Here is a 20,569-nt window from a genome sequence, read left to right on the forward strand (position 1 = left end):
CCCGATCGAACCTCGGTGTATACACTTCCGCAATAGCGGTTCAATTACGTTTCCTCTTCACGACTCATCGACCATACTATCTAGATAGCTACACTACTGATTATACAGGCCCTATTCTTTCCCGACTTACCGGCCCATTACAAAGTTCCCGACTTTTTCACGACCCATCTCAAAATTCCCGACCTGGTGGGGACCCTGAGTAATGCAAAATATCATTCCCGAGATTTTTTGCCGTTTTACAGCCTAGGTTTCTCATTTTACAACCTACTTTTACACTGTTGTATAAACCTGGCAGAAGAGCATGCTGATGACAGAAATAATTTTTTTGTTGTAGTGGGTGATTCTAAGGTTATGACTGCTGTATATATAAACAATAAGCCCGAAAAGACTCTTCAGAGGTGTAAAAGACATGAAAAGGCACACCTGAGGTATTTTTTTGGACAACAGCAGGCCTAGTGTCTGCGTAGTGTCTTCAGGGGCATAAATCACACGTCCCCTTGTGTTCTGCTCATCTGTGATCGGTCCAGTCAGTCTCAGATTTAGCAGGTACAGATAGCAAGGCTCCCCCTCCACTGGACGGCACTGAGCAAGAGCATCAGCCACCTGAAGAATGACAATAACATAAACAATTTTTTAAAACAATGAAAGCTGACTTGGTTCTTTTGTTTTCTAGAGAAAACCTCACAAATAAGTACAGCCAAAATTATCAAAAATGATCACAAATTGTCCTGAAGTGGCCATCTTACACAAAATTATTACGTAAACAACAACAAAAATAATTGCCTTACACAGGTGACCGTTAGAGAAGGTTTCGACTGTACTTTTAAACATCCACACTACTGAAACACCCATGAATCCATGAGATCCCATGGCAATAGCAAAATTTGCAACAGAAAGAGACAGTGAGGCGCTGCAGCATGGTTTATCATAAACTTGACTGCAGGTAGAATACCCATTTGGAACTAGAGCCTCAATTTTTGGGTGATGCCAGGTACCCTACCAGCAGAGCTGTTAAAGTACTTTTAAAAAAGTACTTAAGTACAAATTTAAGAACAATCTAAAATATGTACTTAGGTACAGTAAAAGGACTTTCCTGTATAATGTACTTGAGTACAGGTACTTTTTAAAAAAGTACTTATGAGTACATTTTGAGTACTTTCTGCTAATATGATAAAACACTTCAGTGCTAATGCAAAACATCATATTGAATAACATATCTAGTATATTTGAAAAATTAGGCCATTTATTACTAATAATGTAAACAGTACACAAAGCATTTGAATATACGCACTGAATGTAAGTGGAAATGGTCTGTGAAATTGAAAAAAAAAAAAGAGCAAACAAACAGACGCAACTAGTGAGTAAGTGATATTATGAATAGAACTTGTTTGAGCAAGACAATATGATCAAATTAATTTAAGTCAGTCTTAGAGGTCGGAAAGTAGGAAAAAGTATCCAAATTGGAAAATGTAGGCCTACTTGTACTCCGTTACAACCAGCTCTGCCTACCAGGTACGTATGGAGTTCAACTTTTATAGTTACATGCTGCGTGTATGGAATGGTGTTCATTAAAAAAATAAAATAAAAGCAACAAATACTATAGAAAACCACATTTTCTGGAAAGAGAAAAAGCGGGTGACATTATATATTTAAACTTATCAGAGTCTAGTCTATTACAGTGTGAAAAAAACTAATTAAAAATGTTTAGAATTGAAGATTTGGAATCGCAGGCCTGAAGAAAAAAACACCTTTTACTTTTGAACAAGAAGAGAAAGGCCAACTTTTTAACTAGTCAATTATCATTTTCATAATTGTCATGTAAGGCTCTCTATGTCAAACACAAGCAACACTACAACCTGCACAATCAAAGTGGAATCTTTGTATCCTAAAACAGTGATGCCACAAAGGAGCACTGTACAATAAAAAAGTGAACAAGTCTCTAGGTACTCTGAAGCACAAACAGAAAACAACTTTTTCCTTTTTTTATAACATTCAACAAATCAAACATGTATAAGGAAAAGTACTGATTCTATGTTTCAAATTCTTTACAAATGAATGATGTGTCATTAAGGCCCATGATCACTGTGCATAAAATGACACAACTCACCTTTTTCACGTAATACTGTTTTCTCTTGGTGGTTCCTGGTCGGGCCTGGCCTGCAGGATCCTCTTCTTCCACCCATTCTTCTTCCTCTTCATATGAGAACATTTCCTTACCAACAGGCACCAAGTTTTCATCCAGTTCTCCTGTGCATACATAAGTCATAAAAAATTTGAGAATTGTTAATAAATGTGACACACAGTGGTATAATATAATAAAGGAAAATTGAACAATAAAACCTATTGTTACAACAAAACTAAGCATTAAACAAGGTGGCAAACTGTTTCATCTTCATCTCCCTAGTAGTCAAGAAGACAGCAAACACTACTTGCAGGAAAAGGGGGAGTGACATAGAGAGCTGACATTATTTTGAAAGCTGGTCCCACAGTGCATACCAGTTTCTTGAGCAAGAGCCACATTACTGTCTGCCCACCATGGTCCTGAATGAGGTTGCTCCTTGTTACTCAAATGTACAACACTGCACCTAACTTTTTTTCATGGCAGGGCTCCCCTTTACGCACATATGTGCGTATATTACCCCTTAAACCTGCAGATTACCCCCTTAAAGTTCTGGTGGTGCGTGAGCGTTACTCTTTAAAATTTCGTTTCGGGGGTTTGCGTACGCTTTAAGACGTAGGTGGTGTGCGTCTGAAAATCATCATTTTCCCCCTTCTCTACCCCGAAGCCGAGTCAATGATTTGACAACACATCCACACACATGACACCGCCGTCACCTTTTGTCTGTCTATGACTGTGTCAGAAGCAGTCCACCAAGAATCTACTTATTACTTATTAGCTGCGCGAAGTTTCCGGCGACACCGGCCTTTCTTGAGCAGAGAAGCTCCGCCCACATTCTGGTCGCTCGCATTATATTTGCCGGTGTCATGCCTTGAGTTTACCCTTGCCGTGAGATTAGATTACCACCCATCCTTCTTTAGTACACTAGATCTAGTAAACATGAATAGTCCACCATCGAAAGACTGGGATGGCTTTGCAGAATAATGAATTAGTTTATTTTCCAAACCTGCCACTCATCCCGAAGTAATCAGGACATCCAGATTTTTTTGCCCCAAATTTCAAGCATCACGATTTTCCCGATTTTGATCGCGTGTATCCCTATTTATTTATTTTTGTTCCGTCTGTTCAAAAATCTTACTCTGCCTTCTTTTCTGTAAAGGGAAGCACTCGTTAAATTTTTTGTCAGCAGAAACTCGTTAAATTTTTTGTCAGCAGAAACTAGGAGCACTGTTTTCCGAAATGTCGATGCCGAGTTTAGTAGTTGTGTTAGATCTTTGCACACACGTGTTATTTTCAGTACATTATAATAGAAGTAGTATTGGCTTGGCATTCCGACTTGGGACATTCTCAAGATCTAGGCTCTAGATCATTTTCGCGTTTATTTTTGTTTCAACTCGCAATTCTCCGATGATGGCCTAATAACTGTTTAGTCTAAATTGCGACGCACAAATGATCAATATTTTTCGTAGTTCTGCTGATGCTTTCAATTCAAGCTTTGTCCGACTAAAACTGCTTCAATCGCTCGTTCGCACCACGTGAGTGAGTTCCGCGTGTGTCGGGGACTGTTGACGGGGTCAATTTAAGTTCATGCACACCGGCTGAAACGTCTTTCGGGACTTATCCAGGGTGGGGGCGTGTAAAACACTTAAACCAGGAGAGCTTGACGTGATATTTCTGGATTTTAAAAAAATAATGGTAAAACACACACAGGCACGCGTATGCGCGCGCACACACACACACGCACACACACATCCCAGGAAATTTCTAAAGTCAGTTTGGCAGTGACCTTGGAGATTTGTCGTTGATCCAGATTTTTTTTTCCCCACTGAGATCCTGACTTTTAGAATTCATAGATTGACAGGTCTGATTTTCTTTGTGTATTAATACAGTCGGAATTGACCCCTTTTGGTTTGTCAACTTTATTTTACTTTTGATTGGTTCAACTACCACTACCCTTCCCCCCTCCAAATGGACACAACTTTAATTGTAGTCAAGATTATTTGCTGTTACAATGAAACCTTAAGTTAATTAAAAATCGTCAGCATTCAATCATAATAATGGTCACTCTGTCTGTGTGAATGTGCGTGCAAGTTAAACGTTTACAAGCAAAAATTCTTACTATAAAATTAGGAGATAATTGACTTTTACCCTTTAAGTTTCTAAATCTAAAACAAGGGTTTAAATACCCCTTAAGACAGAAAACCAAAGGGTCAAGGAACCTCTTCAGTTGGTCTGAAAAGGGGAGCCCTGCATGGTGACATATAAAGTGGACTTTTCTTTCCTTTAACTTTTCTTTGCACTCAAGGCAACAGCCAAAAGAGCGAGAAAAATTTTCAGAGGCATGTCTGCACATCATCCCATTTCAGTACCTTCATTGATAGCAACTGGTTAACATTTGTATTATCTCTCATCAATTAATTCGGAACTTTTTGTGCCTGTTGACAAATTTAAGAAACCAGTTACACAGAGCATGACACAATCAATACAAACCTTTTCCATGCAGAATTTCACACATTTTCAAAGCCACTGCCATTTTTGCCAGCTTTTTGGACTTCATTGGCGGTCCCTTTCAGAAAATAAAAATAGAAACGCTGTGTTATGTCTTTTTCCACATGTGAAAGAGTAAAATACTTGATACATTCAAATTTCAATACAATGGAATCTCATGCACAGGACTACATTTTGCAGCAGATGACAATACAAATTAAACTCTAGAATGATGCTTTTAAACTGCCAGTGGGGCAAAAATAACATATCATGTCTTGGTTTCTCAAATGAGTTCTTTTCTTATAGTAGTACTTTATAACAGTTCCTTACAATTCTAACCTTATGTTCATGTTGGTTACCCCATAAGTGGGTCTAAATTTAAAGACAGACAAATACTGACTATGCAATTGTAGCTTGGTAAAATGTCTTAGAAAAAAGCTGTCAGTGAATAAAAAGTTCTTACATGAATAAGAAATAAAAGTCTCAAAGAGGTTTTCCCAGTGAAAGCTCATTTATCTTGTATAACTTACATCCAAAAATCTGGTCTATCTCCTCAATAAAAGAAAATAATACCCTCTAAGGCCAGTGAGATCAAATCTCGATAAGATCAACCAGCATGACAAGAGAGGTGTGACTAAGAATGGAAATCAAGTCTAGTATCTCACCTTCAGTTCTTCTTTCACCAGAGAATTGATTGGCAGACGCAAGAAGGCGACAAACACTGGTGTATCCCCCGCCTGCTTCTCAACTCGACACTGGGGCGTAAGGTGGGTGAAGGCATCACTAGGCAACTTGGCACAGTATCTGTAAACATGAAAAAAAAATCACACAAACAATAGATTCTTTTGATTCAACAAAATGCTGCTTTTGTTTTTGTTTTTGTAAAGTGTTTTACGGCGCTCGCAACTGCATGGGTCATATGAGCGCGCGGGGCACTCCTAATATTTTCAGTTGGTAGAAAATTTTGAATTTTGCCCGGGTGGCGGCCGAAGCCTACTCTTATCGATTTTAGACCACCAAGGGATCTTTAACGTGCGCAACTTGCATACGGGCCCTCCAAGATTTATCACCCTTGTCCGAGAAGGCTAGGTGTAGATCTTTCCTACCAGAAGATCAGGGGTGTGGCAGAAAGACAGCAGTAAGGAGGAGCCAAGGAGTAGCAGTAGAAAGGCTGCAGAAAGAGTCAGGAGCCCAGAGGAGGGGGCAAAGGAGGTGAGGGGGTGCGGGCAGAAAGTGGAAATGAAAGCAGACAACAGAACATTATTATTGCTAGAGAGCAGGAAAGGAGGTGAAAGGAGACAATTTTAGAGAAGAAAATGTTTCGGTCGCTACCCGGATTCGAACCCGGGACCTTTGAATGAGAGGCCAACACCTTAACCTCTAGGCCACGAGAGCCCCCTAAATGCTGCTTTAAAATTTCAAGGAGAGCAATACTTTACATTTGCTCGTTTGGTTGACTAATCGGTAGATTTCTAACAAAGAAAAAGAAGGAAAAAAAATCGGGGATTGTTTTCTTTCTAATTACTACTATTTGATTTACGGGTTAATCACTTTTGATTTAAGTGATCTACGCTGTAAAAACTCTGCTGGATACATAAAGAGCAGCTTAAGAAGACCGCCAACTACCAATTAAATAGCCACAGTAAAAGTTAAGACACAATAAATTTATAAACTTAGAAATTGTCCTTTCTTATCCAGAAGAGTTATGAGGAGCACATCAACTTTAATCTACCTGTATCTTGGTCTCTGTTTCTCATTCTTTTTTTTACCTCTTTTTGATATGCAGATACTCATAACAGATTACAAGTCACTTAACTTTCATGGAATACAACAAGGCAAATAGTACAGCTATAAAATTACAAATAGAATGGAGACATAAATGCAAACTTTTCAAAACCCATATAGGCAAACTTTTCAAAACCCCCCCAAAAAACCACTTTAGCCACTCGGCGGGTCAAGATGGTTGACATTCGCCAAGTAAGCTCTCCTCTGAAACCCTTCGCACACACTTTTCTGGATCAAATAAATTCATGCTAAATAGTTAACAATGGTAAGGGACACAACTTTAAACTTCAGCACAATTCTGGACTTCCTTCTCATTATCATTCTTAAATCTGGACATGAAAATTATAAACTTTCTTTGGCATTGGCAAGTCTGTGAGGAGCAATACCAGAAAACAGAGAATACATTTTTTTTCCTACATATAATCAGATTTCAATACTAACACCCTAAAAGAATGTATCAAATGTTTTGTTACGTACTGATTGGCAGCTGTGTGGAGAGTTCCTTTTCAGAGTGACCCCCCCCCCACACACACACACACACACACAAACCTAAGTCACTACGGTCAAAGACTCAGTGCAGCGACAAATACAAAATGACATGTGCACCAACATACATTTATGGGATAAAAAAATACAAAACATAACAGTGAATTGAAACAACAAGTGTCACGACCTGGTGGAATGAGGTGCTCGTCAATTTTTGGGCATATGGGGCTATTGGTGTCATCGAAAAGCCTGTTCATTTGCCTTCCTTTTGTTAAAAAAAATATTAATCTATCTTAAAAAGAAGTCAACATATTGGCGATTGAAGAAGGTCAGGGTCCCCTAGTTTCAAATGTAACATAAGCAAGAAAATGGCCGCCAAAGTTTTGTAACTTTCATAGCCTGAGAGTAAGTGGAAACTGAAAATTTTCATTTTTTGCGCCTTTAAACAATGTTTTTCAGTAAAATCCACACAAAAATGTGTTTTTAAATAGATATTAAAGATGTGGAGCCAAAAAAAGAAAAGAAAAGAAAAAGATTGCCCATAGGACAAAAAATAGCCGATTTCTTTGATTTCTTTTTTTTTTTTTGATGAGCGCCTTATTTCACCACGATGCCTCTCAAATGTACTTTCAACCTGTTTTCCTAGGTGAGCAGTAATATAATAAGATGATCCTTTCGCAAAATATTGAATTAAACCTCACAACAAAAAGACATTCCGCAAGTGTAGGTATACAGCGGTCCCTACCTATTGATGAGAGCAATGGCCCCTTGCAAGGTCACTTGAGGAGAATTCTGCAACCCTGGCAGAGTGCGATAAGGCAAGAGGAGGTCTTCATCCTCAATGACATCATCCTCCTCATCGTCTGTGTCCCCATCGTGACCATAATCCTCCCTGTACACCAGCTCAGGCATGCTTTTCTTAGTCCCACTCACTCTTTTATCTCCGAGCAGAACCTGAGAAAGTTTCGTTTTAGTTTTAGTAAGATTTTTACAGCACTTGCAACACAATAAGGTCATACAAGTGCCAAAGAATAGAGGTGTTACAAGAAGGAGACATCAGGACAATAGATGTTTGATAGGAAAGAAGGAGCAAACCACACCAGAGCACCCGCCAGCCACCTACGAGAAAGTTTCCATTCAGCAAGAGTTTTGTGGCACTTGCAATACAGATAGGTTATAAGTGTCGAAGATTAGGGGTATTACTGAAGAGTAATATACAAAATGAAGGAGACATTAGGACGATAGATGTTGGATAGGAAAGAAGGAGCAAACCACACCAGAGCACCCACAAACCACCAATGACCTGAGAAAATATTAGTGTAAGTTAGAGAGAACAATGCCAGTGAAACAGAGAGCCAAAAATTTCACATATATATATATATATAGCGTGTATCCCTCTGTATGCACATTTCTAGCATATATCTTTAAAAACAAAACAAAAACAACAAACGAAGCCTACTTTCTTAACCATCTGTAAGGACTCGAAGCCAACATCACTTTTTTTCTCAAGTGCACTTTATCAACACGTAAGAGTGAAGTGCGAAATAATAAATCCCACCAAAAAGGGTCTTGCCATACATAAAAATGACGAAACATTTCAGCTCTTATACTTTTGGGAATACAAGATCAAGAAATCAAAAACAAATAATTCCCGAATCCACAAAATACTTGTTCTTGACAAACATGTTCAAACTGAAACTCACAAGCATACCTGTTCAATCTCTTTAAAGATTCCCACATTTGCATTGAAAGTCTCAAAATTTTCTTGATTCAACAGAATGACATACATTGCATCCCTTGCTCTTGCTCTGCCCTGGAAATAAACAGTAAAATTAAGTAAACAAGCAAGCTAACTAAGTCAATATTCTACTATTTTTTAAAAGACTTAACAGCATATATGTGAGGCAGCATGGTGGAATCAGGCTCTCGTCAAAATAATCAAAATGAAGAAACTTGCACTTTTCCACAGACTTGTGAATTTTTAAATTTTTTAATATTTTTTCTTCTCAACACCTTTCATGCCCATAAAAGAACTCATTTCTGTATGGATTTTTCTGAAAAACGTTCATTAAAGGCAAAAAAAAATGTAAATTTTTAGTTGCCACGGACTAGTAGGCTAAGGAAATAACTAATCTTTGGCGGCCATTTTCTCTTAAATCTTACCTCTGAAAACAGGTGACCCCCACCCCCTTCATTCGCAAATATCGACTTGTATGCAAGATAAATTGATATTTTTAAAACCCAAATAAAGACAAATGAACAAGCTTTAAGATGATACCAATTGTCTAGATGCCCAAAAATTGACGAGAGCCTGATTCCAAAACGCTGCCTCACATATGCACCTCACACGCTAAAAAAAATTCCACCATGCGAAAGACATCACTGGTCACAATCTTTAATCGACATGTGTTCACTTAATATAACAGAAAGACAGGTAAAGCTATATTAGTAGAAAAAGAAATAGAGATAAATATCTCAACTTCTACTCAAGATAGATGAGTACTTTTTTTTTTCATTAAAGGAAAGGTAAACTAACAGGCTTTAAGACTATACCAATATCTCCATATGCCTAAAAAGTGACGAGTGTTGGATTCCACTGTACAATGACACATATCTAAATAATTTCCCTATATTATATTAATGGTGTGAGTAACAACATTATGTACATCATGTTTCATAACTTCTTCCTTCCATCAAAATTTGCTAACTTTGACATTGAGCCCAGACAGTTCGCTGTCTTATAGCAGAAAGTTTCCACCATAGGCAATAAAAAAATGCAGATGGAAGCATTTGACCCAAAGCCCACAAGTTCACTGCTGATGACAAAATCACCCTCATTGCGGAATACACAAAAACAGACTTGAATTCAATTTCATTCACTAGTTCACGAGGCAGATGAAAGAAAAATGAAGACATTTCATTTCAAGGGACACATGAGTTTTCTACAAGTTAAGAAAAACTGGCAATGTGAACAATGTAAACCCATGACCAAACACGAACGTAACTTTTGTCCATTGTCTACCAATTGTGATAACGGAAAACTACACAACACCCAACATGAAAGCACAATATACACACAATAGAGAATCTGCTGCTCTGACAGGAGTCCTTTCAAAAGTAGAGAGACATAATAAATAAGTCTTATTCCAAATTCTTTAGACATCACATAACATTTTATAAACAAAATGAAAAAAAAAGACAATACTTACTTTCGATAAGGCATATGACTTGTAATCACAAGGAGGATCAAAGCGCACTACCAGATTGCACTTGGGAATATCAATGCCTTCCTCCAACTCTTGAGTAGCTATAACAAGATTGCACTCCTGGGTACGAAACTTCCTCAGGGCCTCTTCTTGACGCTTGTACGACTTGTTCCCTTTCATCTTGCCGCTTCCATTTCTCAGTCCCTGTCCTGTAATGTGGCAACTCTTGACAAAACAGAGATTTTCATCCCATGAGCACACCTCCTCTATGACTTTGTTCAGCCCAAACGCAATGAAACGATTCTCTACAAAGACAATCCCACACAGATTTTTTTCTTCCTCTTCAGAATAAGTTACAATCCTCTCATGCCCTCCATCAGCAGTGCGTTTCACAGCTATATGCATGGGTTTGGAAGAAAGACTCGATTTGTTTTGTGATTCTGAATTCTCATCAGCATCTTCTGAACCAGACAAGTTGGAATCAGCATCATCATCGTCCGACATATCAGAAAAGTCATCACCATTTTCAGATTCTTCATCATTGCTAATTATGATAAAATCTACTTCCGGTTTGTAGTGTCGTAAAACCTTCACGAGCTCCTGCACTTTAGGAGTTGTGTATTCCAACAATTCGTCCACATCATAGTCTGGATGAAAGTTCATTTCAAATTTGCGGGTAAGCAAGCGAAGAGTTGTCGTCACACACCTCAGAAATTTTTTGTGAATGTCATTCTTCTCACACTTAATAATCTTATCTAGCTGCATAACAAAGTACTCTGCTATAGATGATGTGCACCAAGAGCCTAAGATATTCAAAATATTCAAACATTCTGATAATACTTGAATTGGAATTTCAGTAGGATTCCTATGATCAGTCTGTTCATCAACTGCAATGCGGCAATTTGTGAAAAAGATATAGTGTTCCTCAAGAATATCTTCAAGGAGTTCTTGCAGTAACACTTGACTTTCATCATCTTCCCCCTTGCATTTAACGATAGACTCTTTTGGCCTGCAGCCATATCGCTCAGACAAAATTAACATTGAGGTTTCGGCATAAGCATTCATAGTATTCTCCATACGGTGCACTGTCTCCTTCAACTTCCCTGGGTTGCTGCACTCAGTGCCAGCTATAGAAGCAGTCAGACCAAGTATATGCGGCTGTACTTCATCTGGCAAAATCTTGACCTCAGAAACAATGTCAGCATAGCAATGGTTGTCCACCTCCACGGATCTGTGGCAGTCATCAAAAATAAGCAGATGGACATCTGTCGGTTTCACGAATGCGTGTCTGAGGGCGTCTCTGAAGACAGGACCATGACAAACCAAGATGCTGTTGATCTCCATGGCTTCTCTCCACAGATCAGCAGCTGCTTGACAAGTCTGGTTGTTGCTCTCACTCAAGTCAACATCACAGCGAGGACTCTGACCAACAACCAGATCAGTGTGATTAGGGAGAGTCTGGCACAAGTTAATCACCTCATCCTCTGAGAAAACAGAAAAAAGAAATAATCTTTATTAATGATGAAAAAAAAAGAAAACTAGTATGTCAAAACCCTATCAAGAGTGGAAACCTGTCATGACAGACTCTGACTCTCTCCCTGCTCTCTCCCCCCCCTCCCATAAACTCCTCTATAATACATTGTCTGGTCTGAGACAGAAACCATCCCTACCCGAGAACAGACAGAGAAACTCCTCTTTAGAAGGATTTGACCTGTCGGAGGCTGGAAAATGCTTTGTCAGCTCAGCCCTGATTTATTTTATAACACTCCCAATTGAGTTTGGTTCCACAGGCTTTTACCTTCATGCCATACTGCCAGACAAGGAAAGGGGGAAGGGTGCCATTTGGAGGTAGCTGTTACCCCATCTGTGTGAGCCCTGAGCAAAACAGATGGTCAGGATGGTGTGGGTGTGACATCTGACTGCTGTTTGTCTTCCCCAAATCGTTACATGAACACAAAAGTCATGGTTTTCTTCTTTACTTATTACATCACATTATTACAAGCAGTTGAAAGACATGACTTAAAAAACCAAACTGATTTCATGTGCTAGAATTAGTGCAGTAAACAGGGGAAGCGTGGTATCAATTGAGTGTGCTTATTGCACCAATAGGTGGGGGCTGAAGGTGGAAAAAAAGGAGCTATTCGATCATTTCTGTATCTAATTGGTAAAGCAGTTGTCCTAATGAGATGCAAGAACTGGTGGTAATGGATTAGTACGCATACCATTATCAGAGCATGTGCAAATATATATTAGCTGGCATTTTACTATGTTGCAACATGTTCAGTCTTTATCTCACACTACCCCCCACCCTGAATTCCTGTATCCAAGACGAAAAATGTCTACAGAATTTCGCTCCTTTTCAATTACTTCTAGGGTGGGTTCAAACCGTGCAACACATTTTTTTTTATTGTAGAGTGAAATCGAACACTTTCTTCCACATCAACAGCTCAGTTTCAACATTTGATCAAAATAGAATAAGAAAAACATAACTTGATTCATTTAACCAAATACAGTAAAACCTCAGTATAAGCTTCTCCCTTTGCCAAGTCTACTGGCAGCAGCTGATTCCACTGCATTCCCGAGAACGGTGAAACTCACTTTTTCTCAATTTCTTTATTCTCACAATGTACAATGTGTGTAGTAGACATTTTTTCTCTCACTAAATCCTTTGAAACTAAAAAATTTTTAAGTGTTCCGCACGCTCATATGACCTCATGCAGTTGCGAGCCCCACAAAACACTTACCAAAAACAAAAATCCTTTGAAAAGTGAACGTTATAGCGAAAAGTACATCCCCACATATCTTTTAAAGAGTAAAAATATTAAATAGGACTTAAGATTTCATAAAGTGAAAATTACAGTCAAGAGTACGTTTTGAGCCAAGTGAGTTATAGTGAAGTTACCATGTGAGGAAACATTGACAGCCTCATGCAATGTGTTTCATTTCATGATGTACAAGCTTGAAAAGAAAGAGTTTTCACTCAAGTGAATCCCACTTTGTTAGTTGACACAGAAAGTTCTTTCTTTACAAATCATAACAAGCTTTGAAAACTATAAAAATATATTACTCATTTGTAAATCTCTTTAAAACCAACCCATACACTTTGAAAGCAGTATCACAAAAAGGGCCATATAATGCTATTCCATTCTTCACCATTCTCATTTTTTTCTGTAAAAATTCTTAAACAGTTTACAAAATAAAAATACCCTCTATAATGTATTTCGAGCATGACTTATTGAACGCTATGATTAAAAGAGTCACCTATTTCAAAAACTACTTCTTTCTGGCCTGAAGAAGCACACTTAAGTGTCACTGATGTATTAATACTTTAATAAATAAGTACACAACCAGAAAAAAATGGAATAAATACCTGAATCTGTCAGATAAATGGTCCTTTTTCCCCCACTAGTCAATGGTATCCTGGTGAATGATGCAAGTTCCTTCGCTACCATCAGTGCAAGGAAAGCTTTGCTGCTCGCACAGCCAAGACAAAGAATTGTGTTCCTTCTCAGTGCCGAGTCCAACAGCTGGATCTGTAATAAAACAAAGCATGAGCAGACAAAGGTGAACAATATATGCTTGTCTCAATTATGAAACTTCAAGTCTTTCAGGTAACTGCGTGTTAAAAACTGACATCAAAATTACTTTACATGACATTCTTTCCTTCACTCCCTTGCTTGACCTCATAGGGATTTGACCAGTTTCTTCACATTCACAGAAATCGCAGATTAACAGGTGGAGTAGATCTAAACATTGAAAAAGCAGTAAAATTATTTAATTAAAACGTAACATTTGTTATTAAATCATAATTTTCATGATATGTTTGCAAGATTGACTATTGGTGGTTGTCTATCACTAAAGGCACTAATCTAGCCTTGCCTCTATGAGAAATTTGTAAGCCATGAAAACTGTTCAGCTTTTTCTTCTGATGAAGAAACACTGTCCAGATCTCACATGTTTATGGTTACATGCTCACAACATAAGAATTTAACACCCTAATCTGCGGCTTGCCCTATGACTCCTAGATACTTCTATTTCCAAAAGCAAGAGAAGGCATAATGCACACAAAAAAAACTTACACTCCCCCCCCCCCACTTCATTACAAAGTGTGGCTTCTATGAAAAAGAAAAAGACCATTTGTATAGGGAAATTGAAAAGGGATTCAGAAGGGAGTAAAAATATGGACAACTAGAAACGAAGGATAAGAAAAAGAAGGAATCATGACATGTGGCACATGGACACAGAATGACAAGTTACAAATTACAAAACCAATGTTGAAGCAAATTCAACTACACTTTGGTTAAATCTACAAGTACGCCTCTGATAAAACATAAGTTACATTAAATTATTCTGGAATACAGTCATCATATAACATGAAGCTTCTGGCCCTAAAATGATAAATAATGGTAAGTACCCAAACATTACAAAATGAAAGGTATACCTGGTATGTGCGAGGTGTAAATGTATTTGTAGGAATGTCATCCAGGCGATGATACCTTGAGCCCTTGCGGGCCTCATTACTGGCTTGCATATTTACGGAGAGCTGAAATTGAAATACACTGAATAATTCATTATGATCATAATTAAAGACAGTAGGCCATAAAATAATCTTTCACAGCCTACCAACATAAACCTGAAACTCCCATCAGGATCATAGAATTCATAGACTAAAACACTTATAAAAGCATAGAGTTGAGACTACTTTCCATCACAACTCTGACAAAAGAATCCATTCATATGGCGGGGAGAGTACTTTTATAACAATTGTTACAATTGTAATTTTCTTATAACTTTTACATAACAGTTCAAGTTAAGTGAATTATGTATCAGGCAAACTAATCTTACAATTATAAGCCACTCTGGGACTCTACTCAACAGCTCAAAGAGTACTTAAACACAGATATCACAGGAATTGTACAACAGAGACACCCCTGCACACAAAACATTCTGAATCTCAAACATATCATATGCAAAGAACTTCTTGTCCAGGTAATCCGATAATGTGCTGTATATTATGAATATTTATTAACAAGACACAAGTGTTCAAACCCATCTTTCACATTCAAAACTGAAAGCATTTGGGTGTATTGAACTCATCACCAGAGACACTAGACTGTATGCTCACAAAGGACATTGGCACTGAAGTGGACCGACAGTCACAGTGACACACAAACTCATTTTCAATCTTTTTGAAAGAACTCAAATACAGTCGAACCTGCCATGACGGCCACCTGTACAATCGGCAACTTACTATTTCCCCTTTTGCGTTTTTCTATACAATATATCATTTCACTGGGCAAAACATTCGCCTGTACCATCCGGTCGTGGCCAACTTATTTTAACAACGATCAATCGAAATAACCTGTCCAAGAGGGCCACTCTTTTATCGCCAAACGCTTTGTAATAAATTAAGCTTTGGCCCTTGATGCTGTGGACGAGCTGTCATAATCCATTCACCTATGTTTTTGTTAGTCCCTGTAATGTCCGATCATGTAGGGTAGGTCCCACCAACTGTTGTCTACCCAAGTTGACCACCCTAACCACCTGAATCTTTAAATTTCCAGCTGCTGGTGAGGAAAGAGTATGGTTCGTCAAAACCCATAGACCCCACCCACAACTAAAACAAGTCTAGCCGTCCTTAACACTTTGCCATCATAAGACTCATAGTAAAAACCCTTGCCATCAAAGGCAAAGGCATTTTGTCTTAAGGCCATTCCCAAAGGGAGGACATTAACCTGTTCTTCTTATGCACAGTAGAACTGTAAATGGGCTGATTCATTCATGTCATGCTCATAACTGCGCCTGAACTGCAATATGGAACTGCTGCGTTTTCTTTCCTAATCCTTACTATCATTTTCCTCTATTTTTACTTTTGTATGTTTGTCACACTCTTGTGACTCGCTATTTCTGGGGTGCCTTGATAGTCGAAGAAGACTGTGCTGTTGAAGAGATAGAGAGGTGAGCAGAGTAAGTCTGATTCCCTGTATGGACTTCTCTGTTGACATCCACCCCTTGGTCTTGGTGCTCGTATGACCTTATGCAGTTGCGAGTGCCGTAAGACCTCTACTAAAAAGAGAGAGAGAAAAAAAAGGCATTTTGGGGAAAATCCAAAGAAATAGTGTGGTAAACATCGCCGCTTGGTGAGATGTGACGGCAAAGTGTTAAGTACGCATACGGCTAGCCTGCCAGTCTAGTCATCTAGCCGTCATTTAAGTACGGCAAGCCTCTTCCTTCTATCACAGAATAATAATAGTCTTCTGTGGCCCAGAGACCATATTACGTTATATTATATGTCAGTATAGTAGATCTAGGCCGGTACAACTTAAGAAAGTGGGTCCCCTCGTTTGAGGTCCTAATCTAGTAGTTTGGATCCCACCGACGATTACTTCTGGTTCTAAATGATTATTTTTTGAGAGACAAACCTAGATATAGGTCTAGAGATCTAATTGTAAAACACAAAATTATCACTAGACTATGGTCAAATTCAGGGGGCATGCCTCCCTTGAAACTAGATCTAGATCTAGCATAGTGAACCCCCCCCCCCAATGTTTTGTTAGATCCCTCTGAAACCCCCCTAGTTAAAAACAAGTGAAATTTTACTGCTCATTTTGTAGGGTACTGAAAAATAACAGCGCTCTCGTTCCCGGGGATAAAGCATCGACAGACTAGATTTAGATCTAGATCTCTACCGAATATTTAAATCGATCAGTATCGATATCCAGTAGGCTAGATTCTAGGCCTACTCTGCTGTGTGGATGATGCTCAGTCTAAACAGACAGGACCCACATTCTTAACCTTTAAGAGATAACGGAGCGTCAGTTGAGACGTTTATCCAATAAAATATGAGCATTTTGACCTAGTTAGACACTTGAGGGACTCGAAAGGATATTCAGGAAATAGGACTTTCATCTTTCAATGCAAACACCTTTCCTCATTTTTCAAACAATCTCATTTTTACACAAAACGTTTCCTGATGCAAATAATCATATTTGGTGGTTTTTAAACCATTGTCCTACGAGAGGGAGAAAATTGAGAGCAGCTGAATAAAAAAAATATTAGGAAATTATCCCATTTTTTCCCCTTTCGAACGATAGCTGAAGCAGCTGTTCGCATGTTCATTCATAATAGGTGTGAAATCTGGAAAACTCTGGAAAAGTTATTCAATTCGGTGTAACTTCCAATCTCAGCGTCTCTGATCAACCAACGAGGGGATAACGGGATTATTCGTGCGATCGTAACACTTATTTTATTCGAAGTGGCTAGCCAACCAGTCTAGCTGTACGTACGGCTAGACTGCCAGTCTAGCCGAACTTAGATCTAGGTTTGGCCCTATCGACTCAAGCCTGTTAAGTACACAGGTCTCATTAGATCTAGATCTATAATTATTCAGGTTCAAATACATGCAAGTCAGTAAGGCATCTTTTGATTTTGTCTGAAATACAAATACTTTTGGCATTGCAAACTAACAATTTCATTACAATTCAGCCATCAATATTAAGTACGGCTAGACTGTCAGTCTAGCCGTCCTTAAAAAGTACTGCTAGCCTGGCTGTCTACCCGTATTTAAGTACACTAAAAATTTATATTTACAATTCAGTAGGCCTATTTTTTTTTAAATGGTCAGTCTAGCCATCATATTAAGAATAAGTACGGCTAGACTGCCAGTCTAGCCGTGCTTAGCCAACCAATCTAGCCGTACTTAAGTACGGCTAGACTGCCAGTGGCTAGCCATACATAAGTATGACCAGTCTAGCCGACATTAAGTACTAGGGTTGGGTCGGGCTCGCAAAATTAGCGTCCACGAGTAACGAACCGAACCACTCGTTGGCACTACCCACAAACGAGCGGACAGGTAACGAACTGTCCACTTGTGAAGAGTAGTTCGCTACTCGCTACACATCGGACAGAGACAACAGTTCGTTTAGCGAGCGAGCGGACGGGCGGACCAAGAGACCCCATGCATTCGAGCGGGCGGACAGACGGACGGGAGCGACTCCTTCCATTGCATTACCATAAAGATCGATGTAATCACAGCCCCAAAAAAAATATTAATTTAAAAATTCCCCTCCCCCCTCCCTTTTGTAGTTAGGCGTTCATGGCGGAAATTTCTCCCCCCCCCCCCCCCCGGCCTTTGCGATAATTGAAACGTAAACAGTGTGCCCCACGCACGAGGTGAAAGGTTACACACATAGTACTACGTCACCAGCCTCTCTCACTCCCTGTAGCACCGCTAGTGGTTTGAAACACTAGGCCTGATTAACAAACAATAGACTGTGGGCCTAACCTCGCGTCGAGTATCTCGTCTGCCAGAGTTCGTCCGTTTGACCACCCGCCCAGTGAATAAAATTGTGGAGCGGACCCAAAAAACGAACTGACTTGAGGCTTGAGGTCCGCAGTCCGCTCGTTGAGAGAGTCAAATTGTGGAGCGGACCCCAAAAACGAACTGTCTTGAGGTTCGTAGTTCACTCTCATGGCCGTCCGTTACCTGTTCGCTCTGACTGAGTCCGCGAGTAACGAACCCGTCCGTCCACTCGCCCCAACTCTATTAAGTATGGCTAGCCTCTTCCTATATTATTTATTGATTGCATCAATTTGCTATATAAAAGAAGGAAGTGGCTATTCTCACCCGGGGTGAGAATAGAAATATGATCGACCTCTCACCCCGGGTGAGACTTGCCACCGTAGGCTATTCTCACCCAGTGTGAAACAAGACCTGTTTTTCCTAATTTCGGAATACTTTCTATCGATGTGGATGATCAAATGGATAAAGGCAAACAAAAGATTACGTTATAGCACAAAAGTAAGCTAATTTTATCGACTACAAAGATGCTCTATGGCTATTTCACTTTTCGAATCGAGCCGAACTACAGGGGTCGCCATTTTGTTTTGCCCGGAAGTTCTCACAAGATCTACTCCTCCCCTCTTCTCTATCTCTTTCTGAATACTGTCTATCGGTGTGGACGATCAAATTGACCAAAACAAAGTTAAAAAATGATGTTAAAACACAAAAGTAAATTAATTTGGTCGTCTGCAAAGATGCTACGGCTATTTAACTTTTCGAATCGAGCCAAACTACGCGGGTCGCCATTTTGTTTTGCCCGGAAGTTCTTGCGTTACTCCTCTCTCTCTCTCTTGCTCTCTCTCTCCACTGCCCACAGACAAAATTGTACGCTTTTAGTAGGCTCACAGTAGTAATGGAACGTTTGTTCACGGCACAGAATTCTACAAGGAAGAGGCTAGCCGTACTTAATGACGGCTAGACTGGCAGTATAGCCGTACTTAAGTACGGCTAGACTCACAGTCTAGCCGTACTTATTCTTAATATGATGGCTAGACTGACTATTTACAAAAAATAGGCCTACTGAATTGTAAATATACATTTTTAGTGTGAAGTACCTAAAGTATTTGAATTTGAGATAAAACCAGGTGCCTTAATGACAGTGCATGTATTTTAAACCTCCTGTTTTCTAATGTTAATAGGGCTTTAAGATAAGTACGGCTAGACTGTGAGTCTAGCCGTACTTAAGTACGGCTAGACTGCCAGTCTAGCCGTACTTAAACTTAAGTACGGGTAGACAGCCAGGCTAGCCGTACTTAAGGACGGCTAGACTGTCAGGCTAGCCGTACTTAATATTGATGGCTGAATTGTAAATGGAATTTTTAGTTTGCAATGCCTAAAGTATTTGTATTTCAGACAAAACCAAAAGGTGCCTTACTGACTTGCATGTATTTGAACCTGAATAATTACTAGATCTAGATCTAATGAGACCTGTGTACTTAACAGGCTGGAGTCGATTGAGCCAAACCTAGATCTAAGTACGGCTAGACTAGCAGTCTAGCCGTACTTAAGTACGGCTAGACTCTTAGTCTAGCCGTACTTACGTACGGCTAGCCACTTCGATTCTACAATTTTTCTGAAAATCACAGGGTAGAATTCTGTGGTTTAGGGTGAACGCAAAATTGGTTGGCCTAGATCTAGGCTATAACGGTGAACGCGCACCGGGTGAGAATAGCCAAAAGACTCGCCTGCACTATTCTCACCCAGGGTGAGAATAGAGGTGGCCATAAAAGAATAAAGATGAGGCGTGTTTTTTATTGTTATCTTTCACTATTGACTCGCAGAGATAACCCCAGCAGTCAGCAGCGATCAGATTTATTATAAAGTAGAATGGAACCAGGCGAGATTGATATTATAGAATCTATCAGTTGTTCACCTTGCACCCCCCTAGAGCCCTAGAGAGACTAGATTCTAGATTTAGATCTAGAAATCTAATAATCTAACAATAAAAAATACATCAAAAGATCGAGAATCCTAAGACAAAGAAAGGTATTGAACAATTTCCAGCGATTGAAATGAATCAACCTTCACATCAATCACAGCTCAGATGTTGCATTTTCTCATAGTCTCCAATGCCGGATGAAACGCATTGAAAAGTTTCATTTTCATTGTCTGCAGAATCAAGTCAAAAATATCAGTGACTTCCCA

At 39.2% G+C, this 20,569-nt stretch overlaps 1 protein-coding gene across 1 annotated transcript in view; it reads right to left on the reverse strand.

Annotated features, from left to right (window-relative positions):
* LOC101848232 (endoribonuclease Dicer) overlaps window positions 1–20,566 on the reverse strand; it is a 44,965-nt gene extending 24,399 nt beyond the window's left edge. The window contains exons 1-10 of the mRNA XM_013086895.2: window positions 20,447–20,566; window positions 14,525–14,626; window positions 13,454–13,616; window positions 10,087–11,567; window positions 8,589–8,690; window positions 7,623–7,831; window positions 5,272–5,410; window positions 4,610–4,685; window positions 2,108–2,247; window positions 424–603 (exon numbers count right to left, since the gene is read on the reverse strand). Coding sequence (XP_012942349.1) covers window positions 424–603; window positions 2,108–2,247; window positions 4,610–4,685; window positions 5,272–5,410; window positions 7,623–7,831; window positions 8,589–8,690; window positions 10,087–11,567; window positions 13,454–13,616; window positions 14,525–14,614 — 2,580 coding nt within the window. The 5' untranslated portion in view covers window positions 14,615–14,626; window positions 20,447–20,566. The remainder of the gene's footprint in view (window positions 1–423; window positions 604–2,107; window positions 2,248–4,609; window positions 4,686–5,271; window positions 5,411–7,622; window positions 7,832–8,588; window positions 8,691–10,086; window positions 11,568–13,453; window positions 13,617–14,524; window positions 14,627–20,446) is intronic.
* Window positions 20,567–20,569: the final 3 nt, after the last annotated feature.

Source organism: Aplysia californica, unplaced genomic scaffold (genome assembly GCF_000002075.1).
Source record: "Aplysia californica isolate F4 #8 unplaced genomic scaffold, AplCal3.0 scaffold00518, whole genome shotgun sequence".
Taxonomy (NCBI): domain Eukaryota; kingdom Metazoa; phylum Mollusca; class Gastropoda; order Aplysiida; family Aplysiidae; genus Aplysia; species Aplysia californica.